Source organism: Bemisia tabaci, chromosome 3 (assembly GCF_918797505.1).
Source record: "Bemisia tabaci chromosome 3, PGI_BMITA_v3".
In the NCBI taxonomy this organism is placed as follows: Eukaryota; Metazoa; Arthropoda; class Insecta; order Hemiptera; family Aleyrodidae; genus Bemisia; species Bemisia tabaci.
The window spans coordinates 56,190,590-56,216,714 of NC_092795.1; the positions used below are offsets into that span (position 1 = coordinate 56,190,590).

Below are 26,125 nucleotides of genomic sequence, written 5' to 3' on the forward strand. Positions count from 1 at the left end.
CTGTGAAAAACATGCTCCTAAATTCCAAATTTTACGCATCAAAAAGTCAGTTTGAATTTTTTTACTCCACAAGGATCCGTGTAATTTCGAAACTTCAAATAGGTATTTCTCGAAAGAGGAAAAACTGCTCTGATGCGCCGTACCCTCCAAGCCTCTCAAATATGTGTACATTGCAGCCAGTGAAATTTTTATTGCTTGCCTCCATGAGGGTATGCACCGCGCAACCTCCTTCCCCCTCTAAAGGAAATACGCACCTACCAGTGATGGTAAAAAATATCTCAAACCCTGGATTTCGAACTCTCACTTCTACTGGAGATCAAAAATAATTTAAAAAGTTCAGTCCAGTATTTAATCGCTGCACAGAACTATGACTGACTATTTAGGTAGGTTTTTATTTAAAAATTAAATTGAATCATACTGTGACAAAAAGTAACCCACTTAACTTTTGAAAAACAAGATTTTCCAGGCACGCAAAATTCTGAGCTCTCATTCAAAAAGTATTCAGCAATATTTTTCAAAAAAAAAAAAAAAAAAAATCAGGTATTCCCCACCTATGTTTCCCACCTAATGTATCTCCTGAAATCCAGAAGGGTATACTGCATATCGGGTTGCAGCCAAGCAGCATCAGGCGCATGCCCCTAAAAAGCCCGCCAACCGTCTTCTCAACGGTTTTATTCAACGGCCCCCGATTTTCACCAACGGCTGTTCTCGGCGGTTTTCGGTATCTTTCGCCATTTTTTGACTGGTGAAAATTTTGCATGTGTTTTCAGACACGTACCGATTTTGAAGAATTTAGTTGTTTTATTTACTAGGAATTTGGAATTTAGTCGCTTCATCATGTCTAATAACGATTCCGTCGGAGATCTCGAGAAACTCCTGAAACAGACGACTATCGCTGAAGGTGGAATCAGTTTTGCCGGTAGAGGACTAAAGCTCGACACCGAAGATGATGGTAAGCTCAATCCTTCACATGCTTAAGCTTTTGATTTCATCCAGGTTTTGTCAGTCTCGCCTTCGTGGATGTCTTCTCTAGCCAGTGTTCTCGCATTCTGTCTTGTATACCGCCTGAAATCCTGCATTGGATCAATGCTGCTGAACTGCGAAGGAACTTAACCTCCCCTAGCAACGCATGTTTTGCTCACTGTGATCCCTCTCTCATAGCTGCACCCCTAAAAATTCGTAGTTTTGCCATTGAAGCTGATTTCATCTCTCCTCTATCAGCTCTTCAATCAACTGATGATGAGACAAGTATCACTTAAGTTTGCTAATGCGCTAACAAGGGTGCCACATTCTTTATCTTTCCACCGTGATATTGACATCAACATTTTGTTCTTAAATTTTTCACCTAAGGGCTTTTTTTCTATCTGAACTGCAACAGAATGCATCATGTTTTTATCCCGTTCCACTGGCGCTTTCCATACGTTCCAGTGGAACGCTTGGACCGCTCTTTCGAGGTGGGGTGAGGCTGCGGTTAGGACGGTTGAACTGGCAAGAACCACACAGATCCCGAACCATTGCGTACCACGCATACATGAAAAAGCCCTCCAACTGTTCCTCAGCCTATACCCAGTGCTATCCCATTTATTAAGAAGTAATTATTCATTTTTATTGAATGTTTACAGCCAAGGAAGTGGTTGACGCAATTGAGCAATGCGAAGACTTATCATTCTTCAACATGGAAGGGAATACCCTTGGTGTGGATGCCGCCAAAGCCATCGCTAAGGCTCTAGAAAAGCATAAAGAGTTCAAAAGAGCTCTTTGGAAAGATATGTTCACCGGCCGAATGAAGTCTGAAATTCCTCTAGCTTTGGTAAGTACTGGTCAGTCAATTTTAGATTTATGAGGGAATAGCTTTATTTATTCATTGAATGGCGGTTTTTCCTTCAAGAACAGTAAATTTATGATTTGCAGGGATGTAAATTGAACAAAACATACTATGCAATCATTCAAACTGTTTTAAGACAAACATTAAATTAAATTAATTTGATAGATCTGTACGTACAAAACTTAATACTGGCTCCCATGCGCTTTAACATGTTATAAGACTTTTTACAAGTATTTAACATTTGTCAAGCTGGAAAAAAAAGAAAAGATCTACACATAAGAAATTGATAAGAAATTTCAGGGGAAAATGTAGAAAGTTCACGAGTGGGCGAATGTGAACATAAAAAGCTAGAACTTTCTGCATTCCTGCTATTCCAATAATTCAATATTCTTTTTTTTTTTCACAGAAACATTTAGGAGGAGGCATGCTAACAGCTGGTGCAAGACTTGTTGAACTTGACCTGAGTGATAATGCACTTGGACCAATTGGTGTTGAAGGACTCGCTGATTTTCTCCGCTCTACATGCTGTTATAATCTTCAAGAACTTCGCTTGAACAATAATGGACTTGGTGTCACGGGCACTAAGGTATGTTTAATGAAAACATTTTTGTGGGTCCTCTTTCAGTCACGACCATAAACAAAGGAACATGAACCGGAATTAAAATTAAACATGAACTTATTCTACTGAGGCTGCCAAGATGTCTCAATCAATCACAGCCGTATGTTAGGTTTGATGGGAAAATACCAGATTTAGCGGTAAAGTGTGTCACTCGCACTCGTCTCCAAAGAATGGGCTTGTTTCAAACTTTTGCTAGAGCAAAAATGAGAGTTGTTTCTTATAGATAATACCTCAAAAATCACGATGAGCGCATCGGCAAACTCTGAAATGCACAGATTACTTCACAATCTGCGTAAGAAATTTGCATTTTTTTGAGCTTCCTGCTTCAAGAACAATACTACGGCACAGGTGAACATTTTGTTAGAGGAGTCTCTCCATCGTCGGCAATATTCTGACGTGTAGCCGATGCTTCCTCAGCTCTGCGCGTAATTCGAGGAGAGTTCAAGGTCAGTCAAAGCGGGCAGGGAAAATATGAACGTAAACATGCCGATTGTTATCTGGTCTTATCTTGGTCAGGTGTTATCTCGTCCTTTCACACGTGTCTTGGCGGATTGCCGTCGGTCATGATGAATATCGCCGACGATGAAACGACTCCTCTAACAAAATGTTCACCTGTGCCGTAGTATCGTTTTTGAAGCAGGAAGCTCAAAAAACCGCAAATTTCTTAAGCAGATTGTGAAGTTAGGATTGCATTTCAGACTTTGTTAAAGCGCTCATCGTGATTTTTGAGGCATTTTCTAAGAGAAACAACTCTTAGTTTTGCTCTAGCGAAAGTTTGCAACAGGTCCATTGAGCAAGGGAAAAAAGAAAGACTTCAGTTTGTTGAATTGCCTACTGTGTGCTGCGATCCTAGGATCGAGCGATCGGGCATTTTCTGTACACTTGTTTTTTGTCGAAGTTATCAATATTTTTGTCCCTTTTTTATTTCCATTTTATTGATTACTCCGTTGCATGGTTTTTGATCAGGAAATAGTGCAGTACCTCTCGTTTCTTTAGTTTTTACATCATTCAATTGTTCTTTTTTTGCGCAGATGTTAGCCAAAGCATTACTTGACTGTCACAAAAATAGCTCTGCAGAAGGTAAACCTCTTGCTTTAAAAATATTCATCGCTGGAAGGAATAGAATTGAGAATGAGGGTGCTCTGAAGCTAGCAGAAGTATTCAAGGTAATTCAGAGGCTCCCCCTTGAAAAAAAGGAAAAGTCTCTCTTAATTATTATCCGTATAAATAATAATTTCCTCACTACTCTGGCCTTTTTTTTTTTTTTTTTACTCATGAACTGCATTAATTTTGATTTATCTTCAATTGGACTGAGTTTAGCAGAAAGGAACCAACCCACTTTTTGGAAAAAATTGAGTTATGAGTGGTTTTGAACTCGACCACTGCTCTACTATCTATCGCCAAAAATTAAAAGTTTTTGTTGGAGCAAATTTTGCAGAAACAGAATTTGAAGTTTATCTTTTACATTGAGTCTTATGCAGGAGACAAACTTTAAACCTCTTTTTCTCGGTTCGATCCCGATGTGGCTTGGTTCCTTTCTGTTTAACTCCGTCCAATTTTACTCGTGTTTCCATTACGATTAATTTTCAATTATTTGGGACATTTTCCTATACAATCATCACACATCGACAGCAAAACTCCCAAACCACTTATTTTGTTAGCGATGTCTTAAAATCTCTGCGCGGGCGCACTTTATTTTTTTAGAGGAGAACAAAACAACATCATTCCATGAAGTTTTCACAGAAATTTTTTTTTTTTTTTTTTTTTTTTTTTTTGCGCAGAAACAAAGATTCCCTGAAGTTTTAAAGAATTATTGTTGAGTAGTTTCCATTTAAAAGATAAAGTACGACAGGAAGTCTGCAAGGTCGCAAACAGAGGTACTTGGTATGGGAGTCTTGCCATCGATATAATTAAAATGAAGCTGTAAAGTTCAAATTTCAAATTCAATTTGATCCTTTTTTTTAAAAAAAAATACACGGATATCTGGAAGATTTTGCTCAAACATCCTCCAGTAAATCAACAACCTGATAATAACTAAAAGAAGAAAATTGGAGGGAAATTTATCATCAAGATAATGTTTCGAGGAAAATTCCATAAGACTGGGGCCTTTTTTCTTCTATGTTTTTCAAACTTTCGCTATGGACTCAGTTTTAATTTTATTTTTTCTTTGTGAATTCTGGTCCATAGGTTTCTGTTAAATCCCCGCGTTTTTTCTCTTCCGCCAAAGGGGATGTCACCCAATAAGCAGTATCTACAAAGAGTATTATGTTCAGTGGTAGAGTATTATAAGAATACACGATGAGCTCTGTAAATACCCAGTCTCAATTTTTAACCAAACAAGCTCCTCGCCACAAGCTCCTTGTGACCTTGCCACAATAGGTTAACCAATGAACATAGCTGAGCTCAACACCAGGAATCTCATCAGCATTCTTTACACATCGGAATATTATTCTGTTTTGTTCAACTCGTATTTTTGGGTCGACATTCCTTGTAATGCAGCATATATATTAATTAATTAATTTCGTCATCATAAAGTCATATGCTTTGGTACTAAAAGATTTTCTGTACTTTAGACAATTGGAACTCTCGAAGAAATTGCTATGCCTCAAAACGGCATCTATCATGTGGGTATCTCAGCATTAAGTGACGCTTTTCGAGCCAACCCTAATCTACGAATCATCAATCTAAACGACAACACTATCACAGAGAAAGGAGCTGTTGCACTCGCCAAAGCATTCCTCGAACTGAAAGAGTTGAAAATTCTGAACTTCGGTGATTGTTTACTGAGAACGAAAGGCGCAATTCTTTTGGCAAATGCCTTGAAAGACACTCATCAGTTAGAGGTTTGTAATTTCCTTAAACGTTTTACTTAGCACACCTGCTTAATACTGTTTTCTATTTCCTGAAACAATTTTGCAACACCTGCCCATGAAGCCCATCCTAAAGTGCATCTGTCAGGAAACTGCTAAGGCATCGTTAGTAGCTGAATTAAAATGTTAATTTTAGAAAGGTGTTGTTTTGACTCTCTTAAACAGCTCAACTTCATATTAGTCGATAGAAAATCAGTTGCTTTTTCGAATGGAACTACAACCAGCGGCCTAACTGCATTCATTTTTCAGTCGTGGTGTCAGTCCTGATACTTCTGTACACTCTACATATTACTCATTTTTCATGCAACCATTCAAACTCATTATTGATTTTTCATTTTCCAGGAATTGATTTTGGACTCCAATGAGATTGGTCAAGAGGGAGGAGAAGCAGTGGCTAAAGCTGTTAGTAACAAATTAAAATTGAAAGCTCTGAATCTGAATAGCAATAATTTTGGTGAAAATGGCATTGAAGTCATAACAAATGCACTCAAGGAGTCTGGACACTTTGAGTTCTTGTCTTCGCTGAGGTTTGTCCACATTTTCTGTCACTAAGTTTTATTTTAATATTATTGTTCAGGTACACAACTTAAGTGTATTGTAATAATTAATCTGACCTAAATTTGCTTTTGCTCATACTTTTAAACTACAACGAACAAAACTAATTTCATCGTCGAAAATTCAGATTGAAGCTCTAGAGGCAATGCAAACTAGTAACTTCTTTATGAGGACTTATTGCAATTATTGTAGGAGCCAAGTTAGTAGACAAATGTTGTGTTGATTTTCAAAGGGATAAGCGCAGAGTAGCTTTGTCTTCATTTATTCACTTCTTTACCATGTTTAACCACTGGAAAAAGACTTATCAATCAGCATATCAAGAGATGAAAACCTGTATCAAACGTACATTTCTAAAGCATCAAAGAAAACTCAACTTCAACCTTTTGAGAGCAGAGCATCCATTTTCAATCATAGATTATGCAATGACAAACAAATCTTAAATGCTAACTCATCCTTTGCATCCTTTTTAAATGAATCTTGATCCGTAAATCAACTGGCCCATTAAACATAGGAGGGATTGGCTTGTAAGCAGTTGATTTTCCTAATTTTTGGTATGAGAAAGGATGCGCTTAATATAATAGAACCAAATGTAGTCTATGCAGAGAATTAATTCTTCATATTACAGGGTCCTCTGAAACATGTTTGAACTAAACCGTTTCTTACAGCCATCGTAATCTGACTTTTTCCGTATCATGGGAAATGGTGGCAACAACACGTACCTGCTATTCCCCACTATAGCTTACTATTAGCCATTGTTAGCATACTCTTTCTATCTTCTTCAGTTGCTCATCAGCATGGACTTTCTCAATAATTGTGTCTGCAGTCCATGTTTTGTGAGAATCTACAATGCAGCTCAAAATTGCCAAAATTGAAAGTTTTTCAGTTTCCTCGCTCAAATTCATGAAAAGTTCTCTTTAAACATTGCACATAATTGCTACCCAAGTCAACTGGTTTCTTGTTCTCTACCTCTATTTCTGCTTCTTTTGTAACCAAGATCATTTACCTGTTGTTCTCTTTTAGTGATGATGAAGGTACGGATGATGAAGAGGAAGATGGGGGAGGAGGAGACGGTGAAGACGATGAAGATGAGAACTCGGAAGCTGGAAGTGCCAGCGACAGCGAACCGACTGCAACCGAAGTCGAACAATCATATGTTGGGAAACCTGATGGAAGCGAAGTAAGGATTACATCACATTAACTCCATATAGTAATGATTAAAAAAGGAACTTGTGAGTATGGAAAAATTACACTGGTCATTTTGGCTCATGCCTTCACCAGGTGCTTAAAAGAACACACTCACGCAGTTTTCAGAATCAGTAATTTTTAAGTCCAAGGGATTTTTTGCTTTTTCTTTTCTCCCACTAAATTCAGATAGATGATACCTATTTTGTTTCTTTGGACAATCAAATGGTCACTGACTAATTTCTCTTAGGATACACAAGTACCTTCCATTCCCTTGGTTGTTTATTTCTGTAAAATTTGGTTAAGTTTTCACCGAGTTAGATTGATAGTAGGCAGGTAGTTAATTCATTCATATAATGCCTCATCAATTGAGACACTTTGTGACATTTCTTATTTTGTATTATTTTTCTTTTAATTTCTTATAAAATTCTTTTTCTAGGTCAAAGCAGGAGATTTTCTCTGTTCTCCAACAGCAGAGAACTTCACTGCTCTGGGTCCTGATAGCCATAACTTATTTATTAAAGAAGCAGAGGTGAGTACGATTTGAATAACCTAGTATATATGTACTTTACAAAGAATTTATCCTTCCTGAAGCAAGAGGAGCAAATGGCACTTGCAACTTTTATTAGATGTTAAAGCGTCTTAAACGACAATTTCGTTATATGAAAGTAGATTAATTTATAGTGAGGCTGTGCGAATAAGGTTTTTTTTATGTCAAATTAAATCGAATATTTTGAAAAAGTTTCAAATTTGAATCGAATCGAATTTTCTTAGTTTTTACCTATTTTTGGCTAAAATCAACCTCTATGTTGATCGAATTAAAAATCGAATAAATAAGTTTTTCCACTGTAATATTCAAATTTTGACGATTACAGGGTTGCCACAGTCAAGGAAAACCGTGAAATGTCAGGGAATTTTAAAAAGTCAAGGAAAACCGGGAAATGTCAGGGAAAATTTGTTAAATCACCTTCATTTGCGTTCTAGAATGGGTTTGAGATTTTGAACAAAAAATTTTGCCTGAAAACTATTTTCAATTATGCCCTCTTAACTATCCGTCACATCTTCAATTAGCATGGAATTTAACCAAAATGTGTCCGGGAATTTCATTTTCTAAATTCGGTGGCAACCATGAAGAAATTACTAGTATAGATAAAAAGATCAAGAATTAATCATTAATCAATTTATGTAATTATCAAATGGTTTTGCATACATTTTGATTTGCCGGGGGGAAAAAAACTGTAAAACTGCTGCTTACTGTCCATAAATCCATTTTATTTAGTTTTACTTCACATCAATGCTGATTTCGCAAAGACAGTCTAGTAACAATGTAAAGGCTGGGCTGCCGCGCAGGGCGGAGGAGGATAAGTTATGGAGGTTAGTTCGTACGCTCATTTGTACACCATGCCATGTTGATGACATATTAGGTGGAACTCAAATGCCACGAATTTTGAATTAACGCGAGTGCCGTGCGCTGGATGAGGCAATGGACTGTCGGCCTTTGTCTACCAAACCTCAAAACAAGTAGTTCAAACTGCAAGCCAGATTGAGTTCCTACTAGTGCATCATTAATATGGCCGGTTGTCATTCGGTCTTTGTTTTGAGATTCAAAATTTTATCAATGTGGTCGAATAATTTGATTATTCTAGGTTTCTAAGTTCGAGTTCCAATCGAATATTGGAAAAATTAATCGAACTTGAATTTTCGAGATTTTCGAATATTCGCTCAGCATTAATTTTTAGATAAATGAAAAGCATTGTGATGGATCTCTCTTTCAACAATGCATTGACAGTCACAACATGAATGGCTATCTGTGTACAGCCTCAGTTAAAAAAATGGGTAATCTTTGTTCAAGGATTGTAGTTAAATTGTGTGTCAGACCAGCAACAATCATGAAAATTTCCAATGTTATCCAAGCATTTCCTTCCAAGTCATTTTTTTGTGTACCCATAACTGAGTTGAATGGCTGGTTGTGTCACACAATACTTGAATCAGTGAGAATGGAAACTTATCAATTAGGAAAAATGGAAATGTTCTGGAAACACTGAAAACTACACAGTGGGTGAATGAAATAGCAATAGAAAATGCTTTTAGATGCCATTGTTTTCTGATCACAATTTCGGAATTCCCCTTTTAGTTTCAAAGCGTTCGTCCATGTACAATTTTCAACCATAAAAAGTGAAAATTGAAGAAAACCTGAGCTGGTGTGTTTCATCCTCACAGATTCATTCACACAACTTCTTGACTTTTCCCTGTTGATTTTTATTTCTCTTCTAAATGTACGTATTTGTTTCAGGCAGAAAGTGAAGACAAATTCCTCGACATCATGTTGCCTGCTTTGATGAAAGTAGCTAGCCTTTCTGTACATAATGAATCAATAGTGAAATCTACTGCCTTAACTTGTTCTCAAAAGCTGTATCAGTACCTAATGGAGTGGGGTGCAAAAAATAACCAGCTCTCACTAATTACCAACTCTATTCTAGTTCATTTAGGTTTCCTGAAGGTGAGTTTTTTTTTTCTTTCTTTTTTTTCCTAGAGTGTCTGATTTATGTCAAAGCTATTGTGTTGGTGTTCAGTGAGCTTTTGAAACGCAGTTTATTTAAAATCACAATGACATAAGAACTCCTTTCGAATATATTGGGAGTTTTCGAAATTGGCAAAAGTAATTGTTTGCAAACCATGTTGGTTAGCCCACCCTTTGAAGACATGTCATTAAATCAACTATCTATCAATTAAAAAATGTAGCAGTCCTGATAAGATCTCTCAATCCTAAATCAGGGTCTGGAAAACTGGAAAGTTAAGGAACCTACGACAACCTGGAAAAGTCAAAGAATTTTCCAAGAAAGATGTCAGCGCAGCAACTTCAGCTGGTGCCATTCAGTAGAAAGCAATCAACCTGAGTGCCCTCTTTCTTCCTTTGAATCTTCAGAAGTGGAGATTTTGTGATCATAGTGTAAAAATCAGCGCGATCAAAGAAAAAAACATTTAAATAGAGATTTTAATCGAAAGTTAGGGGATTTGGAAACTTGAAAACTACGGCATAAGAGAAAAGCAAAATAAGTTCAGTAGTCAGAAAATGAAAAAGTTATAGAAACCTTTTAATTACAATGTTCTTGTCAAGTTTATTGGAAGTTGGAGCTCACCAGGAGTTCCTTGACAGCTTACCTATTTTCACCTCAGACTACTATTTCTTTAGCTGCTGTTCAAATTCCTCAAGTTCAATAGTCTTCAGGTACTTAGTGATTTGCTCCCGGGCAATTCAGTTTCTCTCTTTTCCCATATCGACGGTGTAAGAAGTTACATAACTCGGTTTGACATGTCGCAGACTTCCTGTTATACTTTATTTTTTAAAGGGAAAACTACTCAACAGCAATCCTTTGAAACTGCCGTGATTTTTCTTCTCTGTGTGAAGAACATTCTGCACAAACTCCAAGGAATGATGTCACTTTGTTCTCCCTTAAAAAAATAACCTAGAGGCGGAGATTTTCAGACTCCGCAAACAAGATATGTGATTGCCAACTTACACCGTCGATATATTTAAATTTTATCGTTCATTTTTCATGGATGCATTAAAAAACTGCAGTCACGAAAGTCTAAACTGATAAGTATCAGCACAAAGCCCGTATGGAATAAAAATTTTATGGATTCAACCTCTTAACGTTCCACTTTTTTGTACAGCCCAATTGCACACTCAAGTTTTTTAGCAGTGCATTGTCGGCAAGACCAATCCACACAAGTCTATCACAGCACATCTTTTTGAGATCCGCTCCTGTGTGTGATCGTCACTCCACAACCAGTATGACGCAGAATCAGACTTTATTTTGCAATCAAGATCTACAATTTCTAGCTCATCCGTAAAAACCTATGTACATGCGAAGGGAAACTAATGGTATGTACGTTGTTTCTAAACTGAGCCAGAAATTGTTAATCCAAATTGTAAACTGTTGTCCAATTGGATTGCATTTTGCAATTTGGAACTATAAATTCTGGCTCTTCTGGAAAAACACTTATGTGCATAGGGAAACTAATGTCACATATGTTGTTTTTAAACCGGGCTAGAATTTATAGTTCCAAATTGCAAAATGTAGTCCCATTGACTTCTCCCCTAGGAAATGTATCCAATTAAAACTTTTCGACAGTAATGTACATGCACTCTTGACCTATGACGTCATTTATTATCAGTCTCTAGGATCTAACTCTGACCTCTATTTTCAGGCTTCATACATTATTTGCCATTTTAACTTCATAATTCTACATGATGTTCATATTAATTTTTCAGAGTGAAGATAAAAAGTTCAAAGTCAACTATAATTTGGATGGGTGTCTAAATTCTTTGAACAAAGCTTTAGAGCAGCCGTTCTTCCCTGCATCAACTAAAGAAGTGATCCTTGTGTTCCTCGGAAGGCAAGTAGTCAATGTCCCAGACGATGCCCTTAGTTGTAGGCAAATCGCAGCATGAGCTCACTCAATCATTTTCATTTTAATCCATTGCACATTTGTACATATCCACCCAGAATACCATTCTCATGTTGAGTTGTGCTCTAATCTGCTTGTTTGTGGTTCCTTAATTTCCTTTTTTTTTACAACAAGCTTCATATAGGTGAATCGATTTTTTTTTCTTTCTTTCTGAAAAGCATCAAATAATTTAGACTTTCTCTTATGAAATGCCTGTTACCTTTCTCTCTCTCTCTATTATATGAAAATCTGTCATTTTGCTTCGTGCATCACTGAATCCATGGACAGTTCCTAAACCATCAAACTCTATGCCTTACCCTGTAATTACGTGACTAAAGCTTATCATCGGTTACCAGTCACAAATTTTAAATATTTAACAATTGACAAGTTTATAGCTGTCTTTGCTTTTTTTCTTCATTTGTTCTGTTCAGCTTTAATTCTTTAGCATTTAATTTTTTAGCAGTATAATAATTACTGATCACTAAGTTATTTATATGACAGGTGAGATCAAGGGAGAAATCGCTGATTTTCACCATGATTTGTAGATGTAAGTGATAAATTATAGGTTTTAATAATTCAGTCATCTTTCTTCCTAATTTTTTCCACCCTTGATTAACTGTAATAAATTATGTAAACATAATTCATTGTCCCTTTTTTTGTTCCTGTTTTTTCATTTCATTCCATCTGCCGCTTTGAAAGTCATCAGGTCATTCAACGTATAATTCTCCTGCCCATGTGTACTAATTGCTTGCACTTCAAATTGCTCTCACATGTCTAAAGTGCTTGATCATTTGAGGTTGCATCCTGTCTCATCGTTGGCAGCATTAACCAATGTATTAAAGCAAGCCCGCTTCAACTTTTATTTAAAATGTACTGCAAATACATAGAGGGAATACAGAAATCTGCAGAAACTACACGCACACACACAGTCAGAGAAACCAAAATTGTTCATCCATATGCTTTTTTTTTTTTAAAAAAAGAATAATTCCAAATTTTAGATCTTTCATGTACTCACATCAGCTCAGACAGTTGACTATGGGTGTCATCAGCAAAGTTGGCACTTGTTTATTTTCTACGTGCCAGCAAACTCTATGTAATCATCCAATGGCGATCAAAGATTGACTGTAGCCCGCTTGTGAGCGTAGTCAATCCTCAATCTCTATTGGACGATTGCAGCGCGCTTGCTTGCCTGTGGAAAGTAAACAAGTGCCAACTTAGCTAACGACACTCAACCTAGATTTTGGAAGTCACACTTATCTTCGTCCTGCAGGCTGTGGAGAAGAAACTCAGTTTTTCAAAAACGTCCATTCTCTGCAAGCATCGAAAGTCAGAGTGATGTTGCAATCTACTGCCAAAGCTAGACAGTGAGTCTAGTCTTGTCAAGTGCCTGCATCAAACAAGGCTTGGTATCTTGTCATTTTTCATACTAATGACATTATTTGAGAAGTTTCTGTTATAACTGAAGCTGGCAAGTATGTAAATTGAGATGGTTTGTGAAGTTATGAAATCATAACTCATGCACAACCGATTAGTCATGACATTAGGGAGTTCAAAGGTTCTTTCTGTTAGGCACTTGACAATGTTGTCGATTTGCTGAAATGCGTAATAACAGGCAACTAGTGTAGGTTTTTACTTCAAACTTCCTCTCCCTCTATCTACTATTTCTTTTTCTTCTTAGGAATGATCTCGCCCCAAATCTGCAGATGAAGAGACATCTTGACAAGAAAGCTGCTGAAGGAGACCGCTCGAAGCAGTGAGGTCAAGACGTGAACTCCTAATGACCGAGTCTCGATAACCGTGCAACTCATACCAAAAAAGAATACGACCGTAAATTATTTCTTTCATTGTAAAACGTATCGCAAAGTTATTTAAGAACTCAGTGGTGACCACTGGCTTTCAATGGAGCATCAGTGATGCAACAGTTTAAAGTGGAACAGATCTCACTTTAAAATTTGTTTAATTTTTGTGGTTTTGGGCTCCACTAAACTTATGGTTATTCCGTCTGAGAGGCGTATTCATGGTTCCTCTATAACCTTAAAGTTTTTGTATGTAATTGATTGCAAACAGCTTAAGGAGACCTTTAACCTTAAAAGGAGATCAAGCCCTCGAAAGAATTGCTCCTGTTGTCATGTTCCTAATGGGACGCCATACCATAAAATTAGAGGGGATTGATTTTTGAAGATGTGAGTTGAAGCAATTTATTTCAGTTTCAATTTTAAAGCTACAACAAACAAAATGATATTCACATGGATATTGATTGTATTTGCTGCATTATAGGGAAAAGTAGAAGTAAGAGGTAACTTCCTGTAATGGAGCATCGCACCCTGTCAAATTATTAACTCGACTGAAGAGGCCAACTGTGGTGTGTAAGAACTTTACCTTTATCAGAAAAATCAAATTATCGTTTCTCTGAAACCCAATTTGAACCTGACATGCTCCCCTCCCCCTTCAAAAACTGTAGCTGAATGCTCCAAAAGAGTTCAAGAGGAAGGAGACTTCATAGTCCAATTGTTTGACCTGTAAAGTGACAGTAGTGTCAACCTGACAGTAATTAGGATCCTTGTTTTCCTTTCTCACTGCCGTCATAGTTGGTCATAGACAGCTGAGAGTGAATGGTTCATTGCTCTTTCTATGAAGAATTTCTAGGTTCTTTTATGCTCACCATATTTCCTATGCAGTACCAAGGTCTTAATGGATCTGTAAGGATGGCGTAATTATTAAGACAAGGATATCTTGATTTCTCTATGTTGAGCTGAAGGTGCATCAAGTACCTCATGTTAGAAAACCTTCCAAACAACTAATCCATAAATACAATATGAGCAAAAAGACTACACATGGAATATCAAGAAATTCGACACTGGCTAAATTTCGAGATTTTTTTGTAAGATGTTCCTTGTGGTCTCCTGAGTAAGAAGAACTTTTATAATCGAACTTTCAATGTGCCAATCTCGGGAAAACCAGGTCTTGAGGTGTATTTTCCGGAAATTTAACACGTGATATCAAATTGAGAAGTGGCATTTTTGCTGAGTTGAAGATAGGGAGCCTTTAGTTTAGAACTGAGTTGATGCACCATCTCTTCTCTCCAGCTAGCGCAAGAAGAGGACCATCTGTATTTTTCTCTCGGTAATATGTGTAGAACTGCTAAAAATTCACTGTATCAATCAAATTTCCCCTAGATTGGCTCATAGAAAGTTCGATTTTAAAAGCTCATCTTATTCAGGAGATTTGTAAGGAACTATCATTTGGATCATATCAAAAATTTCGAAATTAACTCGGCATCAAATTTCTTAGTGTTCCATGGGCAGTTTTTAGCATCCAGTGATTTTGATAGGACTTCTTCAAAGCATAGCGATTGTGCAAAACATTTGACCTATGTCAACTTTTTACAATTTTTACCAGGAAAATCATAAAATAAAGAAAAATTGACTTTTCCAGTACACCAAATTTGAAACTAAAAAGTTTTCTTTCTTTACTCTTCCTCCTAGGAAACCTCATAGTCCAGGCAAATAAGCCATGAAAAGGGCTATAGCCTGCAAAAATCCCGGGTAGCAATGTTTTCATCGATTCCTATGTAATTTTTGACGCTGAATCCGAATTTCAACTTTGCGCCATTAAATTCGGACCGGAAAGTTGCCAAATTTGGCAAAAATGGCCTAAAATCGGACTTTTTCCCGGATTATGGCCTGTAACTTGCCAAAAATTGATCTGACGATAAAATTAGTTATTTTCAGAAATAAAGCTCGTTAAATTTCCTATAAAAAAGTTTCTATAATCTTTTTTGCTCAAGGCAAAATCAAGCGCGCTGGCGGGCTCCAAACTTTGAAAAATGAGCGAAAATTTGGTTTTTTGCGGGTTATGGCCTGTGACTTGTCCAAAATTGATCTAACGACAATTTGGTTGTTTTAAAAAAAAAGTTCGTGAAATTTCCCATTAACAAGTTCCTATCCTTTTTTTGCTCAAGGAAAAATTAAGCGCGCTGGCGGGCACCGAACTTCGAAAAATGAACGAAAAATGCGTTTTTTTGCGGTTTTTGCAAAAATCCCGGGTAGTTATGCTTTCAGTGATTCCTTCGTAATTTTTGACGCTGAATCCGAATTTCACCTTTGCACTATTAAATTCGGACCGGAAAGTTGCCAAATTTGGCAAAAATGACCTAAAATCGGCCTTTTTTCCGGATTATGACCTGTAACTTGCCAAAAATTGATCGGACGATAAAATTAGTTATTTTCAGAAATAAAGCTCGTTAAATTTCCTATAAAAAAGTTCCTATACACTTTTTTGCTCAATGCAAAATCAAGCGCGCTGGCGGGCTCCGAACTTTGAAAAATGAGCAAAAATTGTGTTTTTCGCGGTTTTTGCCCGATGTCTCCTGTTTTAATCGTCCGACGAGTAATTTCTGGACAAATTAAGTGAAGATGATAAAATTTACACCTAGTGAAATTAATTGATGTAAATAATAAGAATAACCCAACACATTACAGTATGCGCAATTTTCGCACATTTTACAAAGTTCGGAGCCCGCCAGCGTGCTTGATTTTGCCTTGAGCAAAAAAGTGTATAGGAACTTTTTTATAGGAAATTTAACGAGCTTTATTTCTGAAAATAACTAATTTTATCGTCAGATCAATTTTTGGCAAGTTACAGGCCATAATCCGGGAAAAAGTCCGATTTTAGGCCATTTTTGCCAAATTTGGCAACTTTCCGGTCCGAATGTAATGGCGCAAAGTTGAAATTCGGATTCAGCGTCAAAAATTACATAGGAATCGATGAAAACATTGCTACCCGGGATTTTTGCAGGCTCTTTTCCTTGTTTGCCTGGACTATCATTGAAAGTGTAAAAATAGATATGTGAAGAGTTCCATGACTTCAAATAATCATGCCCTTTAAGATTGTTCCAGCGGAGAGATAATCTTCCGAGATCGTGTTTCATGTTTCACTGTCTGCAAAATCAGTATTAAAAACAGTGCCTCAGAGCATTTTAATTTTTGCTGTCAGAGGGATGCATGCTATACTGTTCGAAGAAAAAGCACCATAACTAGATTTCAGATTTTTTAATTTCTCTCAGTGACCAAAAGTTACTCCTCAAACCATAAAATTGGCGATCATATGACAAATCAATTATTAAGATCAAGCCGAAAAGTAATTCTGAGATAGCAGTACCTAAATAAACATTGATAAAAACTGCAATTCCAACCTTAAGAAAATATTGTTTGTTGTAGAGTGAAAGCCTCATCATCGAAAACTTAAACTGCAAAAGTATGAACGTTAAAACATCCAGAACAGTCTCTAAAATTCATGCTAGAGCACCGAATTTCACTAAATATTGCTTGAAAATCATGATCTCGTGGGATCAGTCAGCGCTTGGTGTCAGTTCTTTTCGTACGGTGTTGTTCTAACTTGTCCTGGCAGATTAAAAGTTCAAAAAGAGGGACAGAAAACCAGACCTGAATTTTTTAAAAAATAGTTTATTTTTAGTGTCAGCATATTTTGACTTACAGTTTATATTAATTACAGTACACAAATATTTACAACAATGAGAATTAGCATTAAAGCATTATTAGGAATTATCACAATGCAGAAAAAACATGAACACAGAGTTTTTTAGTCAGACTTCAAATACGGCTGAAGAGAGACAAAGGAATTAGTTCATTGGTTGAAAGAAAGAGGGACTTCTATACCTTACAGTGAAAGGAAAACCTATTCTACGGTCGGGAAATACTCCCCATACAAATGGTGAAGATAGCCTGTCGGACTGATATGCTGAGAGCTTATTGAATCGCTCAGTGACATGAATCAACGTAACAAGTTACTTTTTAATTGACAGAAAAAAAATAATAACAAACAAGAATTTGGAGCTCAGGGCCTGAATTTTGTTGGCTGTGGTCGACCACAAGTTGCGAAACCTAACTTCTAAATTCAACTGTAAGTCCTAAGTCAGAATAATCATATTCTACACTCAAATTGTACGCAAGTTAATCTTTTCTTACAGCAGCCTTGAGCTGTATCCTTAGTTTCTCAAAGGCGCAGACCATGGATCAGCAATCGAATAACAGACTTCAGTGACTTCCTCCAACTTGCAGTCAACGGCAAACCTTCCTACAAAATTCAGACCCCGTTCACTTTGTAGGATTATTCATTATTTTTCATTTGGAGTTGTGCGGATGATATTAGGATGGTAATCCGTGAGCTCCTGAGTGGTAAGAGCTAAATTTAAACTAGCCTATTTTATCTCTTCGCTCCTCATTGGTTTCAGAGTCCATGAGCAGATAAAACTCGTCCATTTCATTACAATATAAGCAGGCTCATTACAATCTACCATGACTCGAGGAGCAGTCAAAGATGAATAATCCAATTACATCTTCATGCAAAAATAGGCCCTTTTTCGAGAAAGTCGAACTTTTTATCGGCTTGTGTATACACTTTAACTGATAGGTATCTATCTACCCACGCAGATGAAAAAGGTGAAACTCTCAAACCATGTATGTCGGTTTACAACGTTGCAGACTTCTTGTAATGCTTTGTTTTTTAAATGAAAAACTAATCAATAGCGATTCTTAAAAACAGCTGAGAATTTTCTTTCCTATGCGAGGAAAATTCCGACAAAACTTCACAGAATATGTCGTTGATTTTTTTTCACTTGTAGAAAGATAAAATAGGAGCTGAGATTTTAAAACATTGTAAACGAGACACATGTTTTGAGAGTTTGACCGTCCATATCTGATTAAGGGTTCACACATGTGAAGATTGCACAGCTAACAATATGACAAGATCCTATTTCCAAGAGTGACGCTTTCATACCTGAGCAGGGTTTTAAAAGAAAATCTAGAATTTTCCACCTTATAGACAGTTTGTTTCAAAAGGGTTTCGACTTCAAATGTCATTTTGTAAATTTTTGACTCATTGGTTTGAAAATGTCTAAATTTTCTGATGTAATAAAAAATGGAATGATTAGTGAAATTGCTGTAACTTTCGGTCCTTGTACTGATCAAGTCTGCATTTTTAAAAAATTGAAAAATGCATTTGCATGCTTACATCTCTGATCACCATCAAATGAAAATGGAAATTTTCCTTTGACACAATAGGGAAATTACGATTACAAAAATTGTAAAATTGTGATAATATCATGGTTATCTCCCCATCATGGACTGCCACAAATGAATGTATATTTTGGAGGAGAGTCACAAGAGTCATGGAAAATTACAGGTTTTAATATTTGCAGGTAAATTTTAGATCAGGATACATAGAATCGACATTCAGTCACCAAATACTAGGCAAAGTCAAGGTGTTAGGACGATATTTTTCCAATCCAAGTCAAGATCTGAAAATACTTAATGCAAAGTGCTTTCCGTTTGTTCGCACAATTCAAACCTAAAATTTTCTCGAATAATCAGGTAAAAACTAGAAGTGGCTTCTATCAACATCTCACGTAGATACTAGTATTTCTGTGCATGCAAACTGCATATAACAAGTCAGAGATAAAAAATATTGTTTTATTTAAAAAATAAGACTAGATTCTCCTTAAATGTATTTACAAAAATCAGGATTGGTGAAGGCCCCTATGTAAGTTATTACTTAGATACTTGTCCGAGTACCCAAGAGTGGGCATTCACGGATTTACTTGTGGTTTTTTACTTTTATTTTAGATTCTTTGCAAATTACAAGGTTCAGAACTAAGGAGAGAATGGTGAGAATAGGAATTAATTCAACTGAACTAATGCTTAATTTTAGTAAAACATTGAACTGTTGAAAGTCCCATTTTCCAAACCGTATTTGTGAAACGACTTTCTGCCCTAAGAAAGATGCAAGAATCTCTTTCACTTTTGGGCTAAGAATTTAGATCACCTAGACAATTTCGAAACAAGACTTGACAAGGAGGGTTTCTTTGAACTGCTCAAGAAAATTTTGTTCCTATTTAATATAAAATACATACTTAATTCGAATTAATCACCGGCAACAATATCTTCATGGTTTGTTCATTAAGATACCCTCTCTTACAAAGGGGCCCAATACTTAGTTGGCTCATCGATTGAATGCACTGAGTATTCCCAAAACGGAGGAAAAGAGACTGAGCAGGTAACAAAAATCTCTAAAAAGAAGGCTAATTGACAGTCAAAGAGACTCGACAAAGATTTAAAAAAAGGAGAACTGGCAATCTTAATTTGTTGCCCTGAAACTCTTGTGCATCTAAAGGAATTAACTTGATCTGCTCACACTCGTACTTCTCAAATTCATCAGGCATGAGTAGGAATTTGCTTCGAAGGACCACAACATCCTTAAAGCCTCCTACACTCTGAGCAACAGATAATATGTTATGGAACGAACGGCTATGTGCAATTGTTTGCCCAATTTTCATCGTCTCTTTTTATTCATCAAACTTTCCATCGAATAAAATTCTACCACATGAACATTTACAAGAGAAATAACGATTAATTGGTGATGCATCGTTAAAGAGCCTACAAGCTAAGTTTTAGTTTGTTGATGTTTAATGAGAAAAAAAACGTTCAAATGTGTAACAAAAAATAGGATGCAAAAAATGAGTCATTTTAACTACAGGTACAGAGAGCTAATGGCATAAAAAAATGAATTTGGTATTTTTGGATGAACAATTCCTCAGCTTGCAAAAAAGTGCATCAGGGGACTTTTCACACTTAAGAATGATGTGAGATTTGTGAATTGCTATGGATTTAATTGCATTTTCTACTTTTAGGTATTTAAACTAAAAGCTACATTTATTGTCAACCTATCGAGAGCAAGTTGTCGCTGCAGGTGACGCATGCTGCTGTTTTTGTACAGTAGTTTCAAAATTAGTAACAAAAACTGCCACAAAATGTTTTAAAGTACAGCATTTTCTTGGTGCCGGTTAACGCCTTAAATATACAAAATATTATTTGTCATCTCATTGCAGAGAAATAAACATTGAAACCGAAGCTCACCACAGGGTGATTACAGTACTTTTGGGTACACTCTTGCATTTATCAGAGAACCAAATGATTTCTGTGCTGGTAGCTGCCACTAGCACGGAATGGTTTTTATTGAAATAGATTCAATTAAAAACATATACAATTCACAAACAAGAGAGTCAAAAGTAGAACAAAACTTTCAAAAATTATAGGTACAAAACACAGCGAACTCAAAGATTCTTTCTGAAAAAAAAGAGACAAATTTGGTAATAATAGAAATGATGAGTGATATGTGAAATATTTTACCTAAAACTAAAAATTTTACAAAAAAGAAAGTTGAGAATATTTAACTCCTTGAGAAGAGATGAGGTTAAGAATGTTAGCTGAAAAAATGATTATTAAGAGATAAAAGCAAAATGAAAAATATAAACTTCAAAAATAGGTACCTACTTTTGGAACTAATCATTTAGGAAATGCTGAGAAAATGTCTTATAGGAAAGAGCAACAGAAATGTTAAATGGTTACGAGGGGAAAAGAAGAATTATATGTAAGATAGGTAGATTAAAATAATTGAATCACAGTTGCAACAAATGAGTGGTCCAAATCAAAGTACAGTAATGCCTCGATTATGTGACAATTTATGGTGAGAGTCATGTCAGATATCGAAAAATCGAAACCGCTAAAAACTCCAACATGCTAAAAATAAGACTGGAAAATGCCATTTCAGGCTCTGCTTGTGACCAAAAAGCACAAGCTTGGCCAATTTCCTACTGTTTTTATATAACATAGTAATATCATTGAAAAAAACATGAAAAACCACATAGGTAATTGGTTCTTGCCTAAAAAACTGGTTTTTGACGTGTTAGCTAGGTAACTTATTTTCAAACCAAAACTCAACTTTGACCATCAGATAACTGAAGCATCAGATAGTCAGGGCATTACTGTGCCTCATTAGACGATAAATCAATCAGGTCGTTAAGTTTCCAACAGGCGAAAGCCTCATTGAAGCCACAAAAAGCAGAGCTGGGGAGACAAAACTTTTTGATTTGTCCAGAATGGAAACTGATTGGGTCAATGAATGAGTTCATATAATAGAAAAATAGGACTAAACATTATCTGATTTGTTTGACAAATGGTATCGTGAATCTTAGTAAATCCAGTTCATGGATAAACAAGTGCTTTAAAACTAATGTTTCGTTATTCGTTCGTGGGCTTTGACCCAAGATAATTTAAAACTTTCTTTCAATCCAACAGACCTCAAGTTAAGCTTTACTTATTTTGAAAAACCTGGGCCCTAAAAACTTATGAGAACTGGAAATTGTCATAAGTGAACGAAATCGATGTTGAGATTTCTCGGTCATCAAGCTTTTCTAAATATGTACCATTAAATCAATGGCAGATTTGAAGGCTTAAGGAATAGATCCAGTTTCTAAATTATGAGGAATCTATTTTGTCTTTGGCATGAGAGTAAAAGGAGTTAGTTTTTTGTCAGTGGCTCTTATCAGAATAGATTTTGCGATATAAATGTAAGTTAGGACATAGGTATGATTTAATCCGTAATGTGATTGAATCTACAATTTACAAAAATGTCTTAACTCCTCTATGTTAAAGTACTCTAATTAACATTCATAATTTTAAATAGGTACATTCATAATTTTACACACATTTAGATACGCTGTAAGCGCTTGTATTGATGGATAACAATTGATACCTAAGGATGCCTGTAAGCAGAAATTAGGAAACTGTTGGTCGGTACCTTAACTTGCCACATTTTCCTCCTCAAATTGTGCTGAGAATATCTTCATGTTTTTTTAAAACAGATTGTGCCAAAGTTTATGAATTGAGATATTAATTTAAAACAATACACTTTACCTAATATTAATTTCCTTTACAAAAAAGGAGAAGAACTGAATTTTAGACTTAAGTATTGAGGGATTTGAAAAATTCCATTTATTTGACCCACGGAAAGAGAAGAGGCCAGAATCTCCTCAGCTGAAGGACAACGGCTGAATCCTAAGAAATTCGGAGTAGCCTTAATTGATGCGTTGTGTGCAGAAAAGACACATCTTCGTTGCAATGTCTTAGAATCTCCTCTGCTAATTTATATCTTAGACATTAATTTTTTAACATTTCTCGCTGCGAGAATTGTAAACTTATTAGGATTTTTCAGTAAGTGTTTCAACAAATTATCTGGAAATTATCTGGTTGTTTTGATCATAAAAGATGAAACGTTGGCAGAGATTCTCCGGCAGTGTAACCGAGAAGTGCCCTCCCAAACCTTGCGACTCAATTTCGATGTTATTTGAGATGCTGTTCCTTACAGCCTCCAGAACATATGATGAGCTCTTAAAATTGAACTTTCGATATGCCAATCTCAAGGAAAGCAGGGCTAAGAAGTGAACTTTTCAGAAATTTGACATGCATTATCTTGTAGAAATGTGCCTACATCTGATCGACAATCCAAGAAAGCTATTATTTCTTAACAGCCTGGGAAGATGAGAAAGACAAGAAGAATCAAATTTCTCCATAAGGTGCAGCGTTTAAGCAAACATAGCGACAGCTCCACACCTTCATCAGGAAACGCATGTCCATAAGAAGGCTAAAATATTCAATTTTCAGCTCCCTTTTCCCAATTTTGACACATAGAAAGTTTGATTTAGAAAGCTCATTGTGGTCAGGGGGTGTTAGGAGCATCACATCAAATAATTTAAAAAATTAGATCATGCCGAATTCCTTGGTACTTTGTACGTAGTCCTTTGCAATGACAAGAGCTGATCTAAAAATTAAATCAAGTCAACATTATTATTACCACTTGCTAAAGATACATAAAATACAAATGATACTTGGATGACTGAAACAAATACTATCTTTAAGCTACACCATGTCTCGGTTACCTGTAATGTAACTTAAGATGACAATTTCCAAATTTAGGATTCTAGCAGTAACAGTGTTTAGAACTGTGCTTTAAGGTGTGAAACAAAAATTCTCATCAAGTGCTCATGACGAGGGATTTTTACAATAAAATAGGTTTTGTACTTTCAGTACGGCCACACAATCAATGGTATTGAAGTTACAAGTGTTTCAGCTTGGCTTCAAGTGTATTCCGAGTCCTCTGAAAAGATGCTTTAAAGAAATAGCACTGACACACTGTTAAGACTAAAGAGCTGGTCGATGAGGCAAACATGTTTTTTCTCATCTACCCAGATCACAAATGCCACTGGTAAAGCTATCTGGCAAACACCAGTATACATCACTGAGAAATATACCGGTAAAAGAATTGTTCCCTCAATGTCTTAAACACAAAAAATACTTTTATCACTTCTCTTTCAAGAAACCGTACATTCATCAATCCTCCTCTGACTTTTAACGACTTGTAAAAATCATCAATTAATTTTAAGCCACAATTCTTTATTAGGACATGATTGGTTCTTTCTTCATAGAAAATAGAGGATAGTATATTTGTATTAAAAAATTCCATGGACTGTTCATTGAAAAAATCATCATGCTGACAACAACTCATGCGCTCTTCTTGGTCCTAATTGCCTAATATTACAGGGATCAACACTTTACCAAGTCTAAAATCCAGTATCTTCACTTACTTATAGATTAATTAACACAGATGCAAATGATAACATTGAATAATCTGCCGTGCCTTGGGCGAAATGAATCTTGAACAACAGTGATCATCGTGGCACAACTTCAAGGAATGTTCTGAAATCAAGTGATTATTTGAGGGTTTGGAATCTCGTAACACTTTCATAGAAACTTAAAGCAACAAAAGGTCAAGTAGAGGTCTTTATGGTTGTCTCAGGGTCAGACCTTGATGTCTAAACTTTCCTTTAAAATTTTCCAAAAAGCTCTCCATCATACATGGATTTCATATGACTACTACAGAGTGGTTCTATCCATAGGACCGCAGGAAGTGAAATACAGTTGGGATAATGAATTTAGATCTCATGTTGACTAAGGCCTAGTTATTTCAAGAAACACTTAAGGGGGAAAAATCCCTCAGTTTATGATGTCAAGATTGGGACCAAGATACGGCAGTTTCCCTGTCTTTAAATTGACAACAAAGCACTTTGTACACTAAGAAAAAACGCTGATTACTTTCCGAACAAAGCGTCTGCAAATGGGGCATTTCTTTCCTTGATGCTTGATGACGTCCCAACACGACTGGCAGAGACATAGATGGCGGCATGGCATTAGAATTACATTTTTCCCTTTGTCTTGACAAACAACACAGAGGCGCTGTTCTTGCTCTCGTGCCAAACGATTCACAAGTTCTTCGTTCGACAACGGTTCTTCATTGTCGTAATACTGCTTGGCAAAGAGTGATAGACTAAAGTACCTCTCATGAAATGTTTCAATCCATTTGAAAACTGTGAACTCATCTGGTACATTTTGGCTGTTGCCTGCAGTGAGGAAAATCTTTAACCTCTGGACACCAACCGCAATTTTGGAAACAAGTCTTAAGAAGGAAACATAGGAAGATTGAAAGCAACAAGCAATTAAACTTTGGATCAAAACATGATACTTCACAAAACAAAAAGTCGAAACAATTGCAAAGGTTAAGCCTAAGTAAGATTCAATAGGAATATCCGTTATGAAATTAATGACATTGCTGGCAGCCAGTACTATACAGTCTGTAACGGCTAGAATGGACAGATGTATCTGGTTGACACCACAGGTGATCAGTGTTAGAATAAAGTTGATAAGGGCTAAAATGCAGTAAGGAATGAACAAAATGGAGGACCAAATACTGGTTCCAATCAGAATCAGAGCTTGTTTGAATAGTTCAAACCCTGCAGTAATGCTGGAGCAAATTCCAGAAATGAAATTCGCTATTGCATGCACCATGAAGACAAGATGGTCAATCGTACCGACAGCAGCATTTTGAATAAATAAGGCACAACTGACAGCACATGAAAATAAAGAGTCCAGCAAGCACTGAAGGTTAAAGCAAAAAAATGAGATTTTGTTGAAGACATCAAATGCAAAAACGCAGAAGTCTTCTATCATAACCTTAATTCCAATCAGAAGATTGGAGCATAGTTCGTAGAACTGTGTTGCGATGAACAGAATCGTAGATACTATTAACTGGCCAACACCATAGCTGACATTTAAAGTAAGCAAGAGAGCATTCTGAAAAACTGATATAACTCCCAAGATTGGGGAGAATATGCTTTGGAGACTCATTGCAAACTGATGTAGGAATATTTGCTTACAGTGTGTAGAGGAGCATAGTGTCTCTTACAAGTTGATGTCCATTTATAAATAAAACACTTTTCCAATATTAGACTTCGTGCAATAGGGCCCGGGCCCCATCGATCACGTAGCAGTTAAATGATGTGAAAGTTCACCAAAAGAAGGAAGAGATTGAAAATAGCACACTTTAGGTGGGGAAGTAGAGTTCACAGGATGCGTTCCATCAACCAGATTTCGACACATTGAGGGACGATTCTACGAGCTAATTTGCGACTTTCCTAGAGCACATAATCTACAATAGTTCTGAAAGAACAATTTTTCACAAATTTTACTTTCACTAACCTCCGACTAACACCTGAATTCGCATTCACATTCACAACAAATACATGAGATGAACAGCTGATCGATTGTTTACGATGAAGACACAATTTTGTCAATGTTGTCTGATTTGGAAAAATTGTTATATTTTTTCGGAATTAGTGCATTACACCGATGGTCAGTAATCTTAATAGTTTGA

At 36.2% G+C, this 26,125-nt stretch overlaps 2 protein-coding genes across 2 annotated transcripts; one reads left to right on the forward strand and one right to left on the reverse strand.

Moving 5' to 3' along the window:
• The first annotated feature begins 717 nt into the window (after positions 1-717).
• LOC109035714 (Ran GTPase activating protein) lies at positions 718-14,959 on the forward strand. The gene is made up of 11 exons (XM_019049441.2): positions 718-952; positions 1,623-1,810; positions 2,232-2,411; positions 3,476-3,610; positions 5,018-5,287; positions 5,657-5,841; positions 6,890-7,046; positions 7,491-7,583; positions 9,345-9,551; positions 11,328-11,452; positions 13,182-14,959. The coding sequence occupies exons 1-11, from the start codon at positions 838-840 to the stop codon at positions 13,258-13,260; spliced, it is 1,734 nt and encodes a 577-aa protein (XP_018904986.2). The 5' UTR covers positions 718-837; the 3' UTR covers positions 13,261-14,959.
• Positions 14,960-17,710: 2,751 nt separating this feature from the next.
• LOC109035715 (uncharacterized) lies at positions 17,711-26,089 on the reverse strand. The gene has a single exon (XM_019049442.2). The coding sequence runs from the start codon at positions 25,597-25,599 to the stop codon at positions 24,490-24,492; it is 1,110 nt and encodes a 369-aa protein (XP_018904987.1). The 5' UTR covers positions 25,600-26,089; the 3' UTR covers positions 17,711-24,489.
• Between the last annotated feature and the right edge of the window lie 36 nt (positions 26,090-26,125).

Coding starts and splice junctions, on each gene's coding strand:
- LOC109035715 (XM_019049442.2), bottom strand. CDS start 25,599: ATGAGTCTCCAAAGCATATTCTCCCCAATCTTGGGAGTTATATCAGTT.
- LOC109035714 (XM_019049441.2), top strand. CDS start 838: ATGTCTAATAACGATTCCGTCGGAGATCTCGAGAAACTCCTGAAACAG. Junction 5,288..5,656: donor AAGACACTCATCAGTTAGAG/GTTTGTAATTTC, acceptor TTCATTTTCCAG/GAATTGATTTTGGACTCCAA. Junction 9,552..11,327: donor TTCATTTAGGTTTCCTGAAG/GTGAGTTTTTTT, acceptor TTAATTTTTCAG/AGTGAAGATAAAAAGTTCAA.